The sequence below is a fragment of the Aythya fuligula genome, chromosome 8 (assembly GCF_009819795.1).
Source record: "Aythya fuligula isolate bAytFul2 chromosome 8, bAytFul2.pri, whole genome shotgun sequence".
Classification (NCBI taxonomy): domain Eukaryota; kingdom Metazoa; phylum Chordata; class Aves; order Anseriformes; family Anatidae; genus Aythya; species Aythya fuligula.
The window spans coordinates 20,063,787-20,076,052 of record NC_045566.1 but is presented as its reverse complement, the minus strand read 5'-3'; the positions used below and the strand labels follow the sequence as shown (position 1 = coordinate 20,076,052).

The 12,266-nt window shown below is 41.9% G+C and overlaps 1 protein-coding gene across 1 annotated transcript in view; it reads left to right on the top strand.

Annotated features, from left to right (window-relative positions):
• COP1 (COP1 E3 ubiquitin ligase) overlaps window positions 1-12,266 on the top strand; it is a 125,042-nt gene that overhangs the window by 29,615 nt on the left and 83,161 nt on the right. The window contains exons 9-11 of the mRNA XM_032192085.1: window positions 339-396; window positions 4,453-4,567; window positions 8,046-8,181. Of these exons, the coding sequence (XP_032047976.1) occupies window positions 339-396; window positions 4,453-4,567; window positions 8,046-8,181 (309 nt within the window). The remainder of the gene's footprint in view (window positions 1-338; window positions 397-4,452; window positions 4,568-8,045; window positions 8,182-12,266) is intronic.

Here is a 12,266-nt window from a genome sequence, read left to right as displayed (position 1 = left end):
ATGACTTTGCATTCTAATTAAAAATTATTAGATTGCGCTACACTTAATTGTGTGTGACAGTAAACAAATTTCTTGTATATACAAAGATGATCAGCATTCTGTTGTAGACATCCTGTATTTAAAAAAAAAAAAAAAAAAAAAAAAAAAACACAACAAGAAAACCTACATCCCTCCCAGCCCCCCAAACAAAAAACAACCTTGTGCTCCCTGTCTGTAAAATGGATTTCAAAGGCAAGTGGTTCTACAGGATGTACGAGGATGGGAGAGAAAAATGGGTTGGAAAGGATAAAGGATGATTGTACAGTGATTTAAGCAGACTATTTCTTTTGGTTTTGCAGTAGTATTATTGACTCCACGGAGTACAGCCAGCCTCCAGGCTTCAGTGGCAGTTCTCAGGTAAGGTAATACATGTGTCTGCACACGGGGGAAAGGAGTAGCAGATGTGGAGGTTGGGGAGAGATTAAGAAAAACATAACACAATTCAGGGTGCCAGTGAACTGGCCTCTTGCTTTAACTGGTTATGAGGGCAAACTGCAGGGGATTGTCCCCCTCTGCTCTGCCCTGGTGATGCCCCACCTGCAGTGCTATGTCCAGGTCTGGGGTCCCCAGCACCAGAAGGATGTGGGGCTGTTAGAGTGGGTCCAGAGGAGGGCACAAAGATACTCAAGGGGCTGGAGCACCTCTCCTACAAAGAGAGGCTGAGAGATCTGGGGCTGCTCATCCTATAGGAGAAGGCTACAAGGAGACCTTATTGCAACCTTTCAGTCCTTTAAGGGGTCTTATATTAAAAAAAAAAAAAAAAAAGGGGGGGGGGGCGGGAAGGAGAGCAACTCTTTAGTCCATCAGATAACGACAAGGGGGAATGGTTTATAACCTAAAAGTATGGAGACTTAAATTTGAGGTTAGGAGGAAATTCTTCACTCAGAGGGAGGTGAGGCACTGGCACAGGTTGCCCTGAGAGGCTGTGGATGCCCCATCCCTGGAGGTGTTCAAGTCCAGGTTAGATGAGGCCCTGGGCAACCTGATCTAGTGGGTGGTGTCCCTGCCTATGGCAGGGGGTGGGGTTCGAACTGGGTGATCCTTGAGGTCCCTTCCAACCCGAGACATTCTATGATTTTAGCCTCAGAAATGACTGTTCATGATAATGAATGTTCATAGTAATGCAGACAAAGAAAATTAATCTAGTGTATTTAGATTGTGACTTAATTCCCAAAGCTGACTCTACCAAGGCAGAGGGGACATGTTTTGCTCTCCATCTCTTCAAGTCAGCAGTATTTTGGAAGGGATGTAAATTCCTCACCTTTTGCATTGACCTAAATAGTTTTGGATCAAATCTGACTTCTAATACAGGAACAGTTGTTCTCCAAACATACAGTTGTCTTGTAGTCTGTCATTGTTAGGGCCTTACAAACTGTACTAAGACTTCATATTGCAAAGGGCAAGAAGTTGAGCACATAATGAAGCAGTTTGGCAGGCAGCCTCTAAACTCGGTTCGACCTGCGTGGCCTAGCTCCAAACCCATGGCAGTGCTGTCAGTTGGGGGCAGATCAGCTGAGCTGTGAAGATCACACTGGTATCCAGCTCACTGCTTCAAAAGGGGTTTGGTTATAGAGAAGTTCTTATTTAGGCTGGTTGCTGGTTACATGCAAACTCATGTCTCTGGTGCTCTCTTGGTGGGCACACAAGTATTAAGCAACTAGCAAATTAACAGGTGCAAGTGCTGCTGGATCCTGTCTGACAGTAACTGATAGACCTGAATCTGGGGCTTTTTGCAGCTGTGTAACTAATTGGTCATGAGAAACTTTCCTATGTTAGCCTGTGGAAGGAAGTTTGTAGTTCCTGATACTGTGGTCTGTGAGGTTCTTGCTTGAATGAAGGATTGCAGCTCCACCATGCTCTAAAGGGCATGTAAATTCTCGGTGGGGGTTTTATGTTCGGGACTGATATGTTATAGTGTGTGTTTGTTCTCCGCTGGCACTACTTGCCTCGGTGCTTTAATTTTTCCTTTGAAGTGGAAAGAAATGGCATAGCTGTACTGCACAGAACAAACAACCTAGATTTTCTAGTCATTCCTGTGACAGTCTTATTTGTGAGAGTAATTTTTTGTCCTCAAATGCGATTTTTTGTCCTTGACAGTGCAAAGACTGTATTCTCCAGTGCAAATTTGCTAATCAAACTTTAATGTATGTTTGGATCGGGAGTTGAGAGAGAACTCTTAAGCCTTTCATTCAAAGGTAGTCTCATTTCAACAAGAGTTTACAGCGAAAAGTTATTTACAGTAAAAACAGTTCTAAGAATGTGAATTCAATTGTGTACTTTAAACTGTCAGTCACACCAGAAATCTTAGATTCAGTACAGCTGCAGTACACAGCCATGCTGGAATGGACAGCATATCGTGCTTTCCTGATATGATGACTCTTGGCATTGCTTGCAAATGTGTTCTTTAAGAAGAATTTATATATCACTGAGCTACAGGACAATTTTAAATAAACGGTGGACAAGTTGCATAGGTCCTGGGGAATCCTGCAGGTAGTATTTAGTTGCAGTACCTCTCGTTTTTGCTGGCAATCAGGAGCTTGTATACAGCTGTGAAGCTCTTTCTGTTTAAGAGGACTCCTTGGGGTGCCTACTGGAGTTCAGGCAGAAGAATAACTCTTGATAAGAGTAATCTTAACTAATGTTCTCAGCTGGAACAACCATAACAGGTTTCTTAGTTTCCATAACACAGTGAGCAGTTTTCTCTTATTTCCCATTATTTCTTCACTCCTGTTTCCTGGCATTGCTTAACAAGTAGCTGTGAAGCAGACTTGTTTGCTTAGAAGCTCATCACATGGTTTGGTTTTTAAAAAAAAAAAAAAAAAAAAAGTTGCTTAAAATCCTTAGCTGCTGAGCATCATGTCAAGATGGCTTAATGCAGATGGGTTCCCAGGACAGCTGGATCACTGGAGACCTGCTCCAGGGGGATTTTCCTCTGGAGACCAAGCAGCTGTGTGAAATGGCAGGCAAGCTGCTTCAAAACACGGGGGCTACCTCGGTGTGTACCGGACCCATCTAGCAGATTTAGGCTTGGGTTATATCACTCATCACGTTGCAGGCAGTTTGTCTTAACAAGACTGAAGTGCTTGCTGCTCAGCACTTGGAGTTGTTTTGAGCCCTTCGTGCTTCTGGTGTGCCGAGAGAGGCTGGAGCCCTCGCAGGCTGGTGCTCCAAATTAAGAGAGATGCCATAAGAGTGTTCCATTAAAGCTCTCTTAAAGCTGTTGAAGCTTTAGAAAATTGCAGTTAAAAGGTGTTGAGGTAGAAGTACTTCCCAGCGTTGGAGCTGTGTTTTGAGATTGGAGCTGCTTGCAAGAAGAAGCTGTTGAGCAGAGGCACAGTCAGTGTGTGGTTGTGAGTCATGATGCCAGCACATAGCTGGGGGCCTCGCACAGGAGCTGACATTTGGAGATCTTGTGGCTTGGGGTTTGCTTTCCTCCTTATAAGTTAAGATAGTTAAGATACTGTTCATACAGCTGTAAGAACTTCAGACTAGGTTATAAACTTAGTTAATCCTTGGTAGCTTTCTGGATGGTTGTAATGCATGCAGCCTGTTCTCCTGCATGGATTGAGGGGGAGTTAAGTCCTTCCTGGTGTGTGCTGGATGGGTTTTGTTAGTGCTGGTGAGTGGCACTACAGCCCCTGTGCACGTTCGGGGTGCTCACTAGGAAGCCTTCGTTATGGAGCTTGATGGTTCTTGGATCTTCTAGCGTTTCCTCATTAGCTCTGAGCAAGTGTGATGTGTGAGACTTTAACTAAAAGCAAGGTGCTCTTCATGCCTCTCCTGTAATAGAGGAATTTGTTCCTTTCACTAGCGATTACAGCAAGTACTTGGTTTTCTGGTTCTTCTTGGGGGAGAGGTGGTGGATGCAGTTTCAGTCCCTTGCTTCTGTCTCTCACTACTGCTGCTTACATAGATTGGGAAATGACTTTTATATTTCCAAGGACTTCTTTTCAACTAACCTTTGAACTTGATGGTGTCTTAGTGTATCTCTGCTTCATTTGCTTATTTTATAGTTACTGAGTTACTTTAAAAGAAATAATTTAGTAACTACCTCCTTAAAATAAACAACCCCTCTTTTCAAGCAGTTTTTCAGAGCTCTAGCAAGAATGCCCAAGTCCATGTGGTGTGAGAACTGGAAACTCCAGGGGTTGCTGCTATTCTGTGTATGAAGCTGAATTTGCAAAGATTCAGAAAACAAGTACTGTCAAAAAGCAGCTGCTTGTATGCACCCTGTAACTTGACAATATGAGACTCTAAGCATAACTGTTGATAGTAATAAGAGATTTATTGTCACTGTAAACTTTTTAACTAGCCAGATATAATCTATAAACTGTTTGCAATTTATTAAAATCTACTGAAATAGAACCCAGGCCTGGCTTTACTTTTCTGAAGAAGGTTCTCTCCTCCATTCAGACCAAAAAGCAGCCCTGGTATAACAGCACGCTAGCCTCACGACGGAAGCGGCTCACGGCTCACTTTGAGGACCTAGAGCAGTGCTATTTTTCCACAAGGATGACACGTGTCTCAGGTGAGTTCTTGCTCAGTATTCAGCTCCTGACATTAGTTAACTTCTACAGTCCTAGTCTGCAGAAAAGAGAGAGCAGCCTTTACCTTTCCCCTGCCTGGGAATTTTGCTCTGCATATTTGTGTATAACTCAAATAATCCCACCTAGGTTTTTGACTGATCTTTGAGGTTTTTAAGCTTATAAAACGATTCCATCATTTAGGAGGGAGTTGTATATTGTGCTGTAATGCTGTACTGTGAAAGGGCATAATGTGTAACAAACAACTTCACCGATGCTTGTCCTGAAGATGTGAATGCTTGAAAGCAGTGCCTGGGTAGCCTTTCTACTAGGTGTGGTATAAACGCAGCAGTTAAAACGCAGCAGTAAAAACAAGTTGATAAATGCTTACATATTTAACAGGCAATATGACACTTGCATGTTGTCTAGATCATGAGTCTTGGTTAAAAAATGGCTTGAAGCATACAAGCTGAGTGTGCAGGCATGTCATTATCCCATGGGGCACACCTTAGATTTAATACTTGTTTTGTAGAATTAAAAGCTGTTTTCACAGTTGCCTAGATTGCCTCATTCATAATTGAGTAACAGTGTGACAGCAGCTAGAGTAATTGTTACATAGAGGATGGATGGTTCTTAATTACATAAGAAGATTCTCCTCAGAAATGAATGGGTCAAATGAATGCCTCTTGAGGGAGAGGAGGGTTGTTCTCTGGCTCCCCTGGGGAAGAAGCAAGCTTTGGGGGGAAGTTCTGTATGATGAGCTGTGGCACGCAAGAGATCTGCCACACCAGGCTCTGAGCCTCAGCTTATACAAAGAAGGGCAGAGCGCAAGAATGAGTGGGGAGCCACCAGGGATGAGAGAAACCTCAAAGGCTTAAGAGGGAACCAGGCAGAGGTTGCTGCGGCAGAATATCTTCCCTCAGCCTTGGAAGGCAAGGATCAACCTCCAGAGGACGTATCAGCAAGCAAGCCAGGGCAGAAATTCCTGCTGTTCTCCTCTGTGGATTTAGTTTGAGTTTTATCCACTTCAAAATCATCAAGGTCTTATTTCTTTTTTCATTTTTTTTTTTTAAATAGCCTTTATTTTTAAAGGCTACCAGACATTTTAGGGGAGCTCATACTTGGGTGAAAGACCTGGGCATATCTATTTCAGGGTGGTGCCTGGCTCAGGTCTTGTGCACAGCAGCATAACTTTAACAGAGTGTGACACACTGGGAGAGTGCTTCAGGAGCTGGAAGATTGGAGAAGCTGCTTGTGTATGACCAGCCTGTCTGCACTGAAGTGCTAGCAATGCTTTGCAGACTACAGCACTTCACAGATCACACTGAGATGCTTTCATACAGTGTTATCTGGGTGATGCATAACTGTGTTCATGTTAAAATAATACCTTTATTAACAGAGGATAACAAATGGGACTTTTCCCGGCATTCCCTTGTGGAAGGCATCCTTCTTCATAATTGGAACTATAAATATGAATGTGATGAAACTGTTTTATTTGTGTGTCAGCTGCACCAAGAGTGGAGGATTTGCAAGTGTGAGTTTTTCCCTAAATAAGGGATAACCTGTAATACTTAATTAGGTTTTCTTCTATTCGGAGTCATTCCTGCTTTTTGACACATTTTAAATAGGATTTAATGTGGCTATATGCTTTTTGCAAGATACATGTTTTTGCAGGAGATGCCTGAGAGCCTTCTACTAAGGAGTGGAGAAGTAATATAACTGTAATTATGAAATGGCCTTGCACTTTGACAGGGAAAATGTCTTGAGAAATAACACTTGGTTTTCCAGGCATAGATACAGAATAAATTATAGGAGGACTGTGTGCTTGATCTCAAAATATGGGAAATGGAAGAGTAGCAGCTATTTGCGCCTATTAAAGTGTCAAAGGAGGAGGAAGGAGTCTTTGAAAAATACTGACTGATGTTTACATACTTCTCAAGCTGTTTCCTGTAGCGGTCAGGTGCAGATGATTTAATTTAGAGCAGTACTTTGTTCATTTTGCCTATTTTGATCCATCTGACATGGGTAATGTACCCACAGCCAGGACCCTTAAACATGCTAATTACTGGCCTCCCCTGTTCCTTTATACAATCAAACATTAAACAGTGTGTGAGGGAGACTTCAAAATGCCTTATGACTGTGGAGCAGTATAATTATTTCTGATGGCAGGGAATTACCAAGGTGCAGAAAGTGATTATTCTGTTTTCCCACCAGAAATCATAGTTGAATTTTACCATTGAAACCTTGTTTTTCTTTTCACCCCACTATTTCCAAAGACTTCTAGGGAGTTGAGCTTTGTCACTTCCTTATGCTATTGATAAGGAACTGATAAGGATAACTAGAGCATGAATTCATGACTTCAGAGGCACAAGTGAGGAGTGTGCACGCTGCTGCTGCTGCAGTAGTCTAACAGAAGGCGAGGTGTGCAGTGCTGTGACTTGCATGCTGGCCTGCCTGTAAACTGAGGTGCTGTGTGTTAGTGATCACTGCTCTCAGCTTGGTCTCTTACACTATCGTGCAAAAAGACAACAGAAATGTAGCGTTAGAGGAAGAAAGGGGGAACTGCTGCAAATTCTGGGGATAGTTGCAAAGCCTGAGGGCTCTGTCTGGTGTTTGACTGCAGATGCATGATCACTTTCAGGAAAGCTGGCTTGTCCACAGGGCATTGCTGTAAGCTAGGAATTTTTCCTTATTTAGGAAATTCCAAATTTTAAAACGGTTTAAACAAAATTCCATTCGTACTGAGGAAAGTTAGGACTTGAGGTTGCAGGGAATAATTTTTAGTTATCTATACTGCAATTTAGTTTTAACTTTTGTAGCAAACTTCCATTTTCCACAGAATGTTTATCATCATTATTCAAGCTGGCTCAATTTCACCTTGTCTGCTGAAGGTCATAATTCCACAAAGCTTACAGCTCAGGGAGTCTTCTGGTTTCATGCTTGTCTCCCTTCTCCAGCCATGAAACAGCTCTCCCCTAGCTCTGTTGCTTTTGGAGTAACAAGAGAAATATTTTCTGCTAGAAGTATTTGGAATGTAATTGACACCAAATGTAGGCATATTGTAACTGAAGTACAATTCAGGGGAAAAGGAATATATTTTCACTTCCATTGAATGCTAGACATATTCTTTACGCTGCATGTTGATGTGCTTAAGGATTTTCTGTTAATAATCTTCATGGCCTACGGGCTTTGAATTTGACTAAAATAAGTGAGCTCATCTACCAGGAAAGCTGTATTTGTGATCACTAGGCGGATTCTCAATGCAGTAGGTTCACTGGAAAGACTTAATTTACACTCTGAAAATCCTGCTGCCTTCAGGGAATGCTAGAGGTGGGAAATAAAACCTGTTTTTGACCAAGAATCCTTCCCAAATAACAGGCAGATGTGGTGTCACATGAAGATATGCATTTTGATGATTGTTTGCTGCTGTGTTTATTCACCTTATTATTCTTCATCCTCCCCAACTCTGGTACCCCTCCCTAGATGACAGCAGAACCACAAGCCAGCTGGATGAGTTTCAGGAGTGTCTATCCAAGTTCACACGCTACAATTCTGTCCGCCCCCTGGCAACGCTGTCCTATGCTAGTGACCTCTACAATGGCTCCAGCATAGTCTCCAGGTAAGAAATACTGTGCCTCTAACAGCGCGTTTCATGGCAATACAGGCAGCTGAGGCCAAATTAATGACTTGTATTAAACAAGTTATGGTCTGTACACGTACAACGCTTGACTGTGGCTTCCTGAAATAGTTTGGCAGATGTATGGTTATCATTGATCTGTGAAGGCACTTGAGTACCACAGTACTATTTTCTTCCAGTTTGTATTCAAGACCAAGTGCGGAACCTTTGAGATGCTCATGAGCATCTGCAGCCTTTCTGGGAAGACATGAAGCCTGTTGTGGGCTCGGTGCTCTTCATGTTAGTATGGTTGCATTATAAGTGATACAAGTCTAGGATTTTAAGAAACACCTTTTTTTTTTTTTTGGAATTGGTAATGATGAATCCGTGCTGGTGTTAAATGGTGTTGGTGGAGCCAGTCATAATGGCAGGTAGTAAATAGCTGAGTTGTTTATAGCTGTGATTGCTTGACCTCTGCTAAGTGTTGAAAGCTGTTTACCGTGCTCAAACTAGTGAGGGGGTGGTTGTGGTGAAGCCAACTCAATAACTCTGCTCTTGCCAACGATATCTCTGCACCCTCTGCCACGTGGGATGGTCACATCCTGTGCACCACTGAAGTTCATCTGAGCCTGCAGTGGACCTGTTGAGACACCGAAGTTGGTGAAATGTTTAACAGGGTTAGTTTCTTCTAGTTTAATACCATGAACCAGCTCTCAAGCCTGAGAGAACACATGGGATGGGGAGAGGCTGGGACCTGCCAGCAGCCCTTACCTTCAGCTGGTTTCAGCAGCTGTGGAAGCATACCCTGAGGGATTTAATTAGTCTGTGGTAGCCTGTTTAGAGTTGTTGGTAGTGTCAGAAAAGATGATGCAATATATTAATTAGTATTTTTTTTCTATATGGCACGTATTCAGGACCCATTAGCTCTTCCCAGGCACATTTTACAAAATGAAATGCATTTGTTCACAGCAACCTTCTGATGAGGAGTGGTTGTATCATCCCTATTTTATAGGTAGGGAGCATGGGATCCGGAGTGGCCATACCTGAGGTCTTGAAAGAAACATTACAATAATATGATGAATTGAGCTTGGGCTTTCAGAGTCTAGATCTAATACCTTCCACTAGAGCAATTCAGACAGTGACAAAACAGCTTGAATATTTCTTGAAATACTACAAGAAATACGCATTACATGAAAAAATTGAAGCATGTGTAGCATAAAATATATATATTTTTAAAGCAGCATTGATCCCTTAACTACTGCAATATGTAGCAGGAATGTGTAATGTCCGACTTGTTCACAGAGGTCAGAACACAGTAATCACTGATCTGACGTATATTTAACCTGCACTGATTGGGTTCATGCTAGCTGCAATGAAATGCAGATGGGAATCTCACTGCAACATAGACAAACTTCCTTAGCTACCAACTTGAGCATGGATTGGATCTTGCTCCTTTGCCCTTTTCTCTCCTTGACATTCTGCAAGAACAGCATTTTTGTGGTATTTGGTTAGAAAATGCTGGAAGGGCAGTAAATCTCACTCTGGTTTTGAAGGTATTATAATTCTTGGGTGAAATATAGGTTTGAAAAGTATGTGTTTTATTGTTGTTAAAAATGAAGATACTTCAGGGCCTCCCTCCAAGCCAGCGCTAGAATCGGTAGTTATTTAATGTTCAGTGCATTTAACTCCAAAAAGCTTGGATTCCAACTTAATGTTCCTCCCTTGCTTGTACTTCTTATTAGAAGCATTCAATAAATTTTTAGTTGTTTTTAGTATGTGGGCTGAGTAAGAGTTCACATTAGAGTGTGTCCTTAAGTGCTTTGGTAAAGAAATGCTGCCGAATGTTCTGCTGCTGTAACTCTAGTTAGCTTCTGGCTAGCCAAACAGTTCCTTTAAAGTTTGAATTTGTTAATCAAGAATTTGTATATAATATGTGCTGTCCAACACATTCTGCTGTTCACTATTGTTCTTCATCCTAATTAGTAGGCTCAAGTTCAAAGAGAGCCTCTGAAAGTAATAAGTGAGGTGTGTGAGTCTTGGTGAGGGCAGCTTAGGATAATAAAAACTCACGGGTAACCACGGATGGGGTGAATTAATTACCAGGGTGCTTTAAAAAGATTTCTCACTGAGTGAAATGCTGTGAAAAGTTTTATTGTTTATAGGACCAGATAAACACATACATACACTGATTCCTAAATGTGCTCCTGGGCATTCTGTAGGAACCTTAAAATAAATGACAAAAAGGTGAGTCTTACTGGTTAGCTGTTGCTGTTGACAAAAATCTGTCCATACATAGCAAATAAGGTTTACAAATAAGGGATCATCAATAAAAAAAAAAAAAAAAAAAAAATCCAGCAAAAACACAAAAACAACCAAAACCCAATCACCTGTATTTTAAAGGGGATGTTTTAACTATATTTAGTAATCTAAGTGGGATTTATCTGAAGTTAAACTTCCTTGTATGTAATGTAGCTTTTTTAAATATATCAAATAAAGGGATATTATAAACTGACAGAATACAGGGGTGCTTGGTTTGCATTGCTTTAACGTGCACCGGGCTCTGAAAACTCCACTTGGCTTGAAGCTTAAGATATATTAACTCTGTGTGCGAAGGAAGTTGATGGAAACATGTTCCTTATCTGCAAAACCTAGTTTATTTATAAGGGAAATAAAACTGGATTTATGGGAAAGGAATGAAAAGTGTAATTAAAGACTGTTTATAAGCAGGCTGAAAAAGCCCCCCAGCTGAGCATTAGGAGTACTCTCCTGAGCCACTTGCTACAAGCATATTTATGAATGCCTGGACTACTGGAGGACTAATAAAAGATGATCAACAACCCCCTGCATGTTGTGTTACCTGGAAACATCCTGGTGAAGTACGAGGAAAGCTGCTGTTGCCTTTCAGGCTGACGAGGAGCCAGTGCTCCAGTGCTGGCGCTCCCCAGGCAGCATCCACACGGTGGCAGCCGGTGGTTGCAGTGCAGGGGGTGGGCAGCAGCCGGTCCCTAAGCTGCATCTTCCATCAGGGATTTGCTATTTTATTGAATAAGGTGCGTGCTGCAAGATGGGAAGCCGGGCCAGGCGTTCTTGCTTTGCTTAGAAGCAGGGCACATGCATGAGAATTGTAACCCTCCTCTTTAACCCGTACTTGCTTCAGGAAAGACCAACAGAGGATGAGCAGTGGAAATAAATGGGAAGATTTGCAGTGGCTAGTTGTTTGGTTTTGCTTCTGTTAACATCAGGGTGACTTTGAGCATGCTTTGCAGTATGAATGTGTGTATAGCTCAATATGCTAAATGTCTCTTCTACGCCCAGTTTTCCAAGCACAAAGTGTTTACATGGCTTTCCTGAGCATGTGAAGTTTTGCTAGAATTGGGCCAAGGAATAAATTTTGCATTTATTATGCCCCCAGACAGAGCAGTCGTGAGAGCTTAACTTCTCTTTTCTCCACTTACTGAGGCAGTAAATAGTAGAAGGCTTTCTTTTAAAGATGAGACCGTAAACTGCAGCGTTAGCATTACAATGATTTATGTAGAAAATTGCTTTAGCGCTGTCAGAGGCCTTCAGAGAATAATGTGGCAGTCTTTCATATTTCAAAAAAAAAATGAACAGAAAAATAGCAGGAAGGCTACAGCAAGATGTCTGTCTGAAATCTGGTTATCAGCAAGCTGGCTGTGCCTGCTGGAGTCCCCGTGTCTGGTGGAAACGGGGGTGCTTCTGTCCCAGAAGCCCTGAAGATTCTGGGGCAAATGGTATGTAGGTTTTCATAATTGCTTATACTTCAAATGCTTCTGGGCTAGTTTACCACTTCTCCAGAAGGTCTTAAAATGACATCCAAAGGGCTTTGTATACAAAGCTCTTTGGATACAGTCAAAGTACAGCCAAAGCTATATTTGCCTAGAGGCTTAGTTATTTACCTCATTAAAGCAAAAATAAAATATTTGGCTGCTGAAATCTCACTCATCAAGATATGGCTTTTACCTTTGGGGTCTGCTGGTTTTTTGATTTATTGTTTTATTACTTATTCTGTTGCCTCTAAGCAGTGTAGTGGATCTGAAGAGACCTTCCTGAGCATTCAAACAGTACAA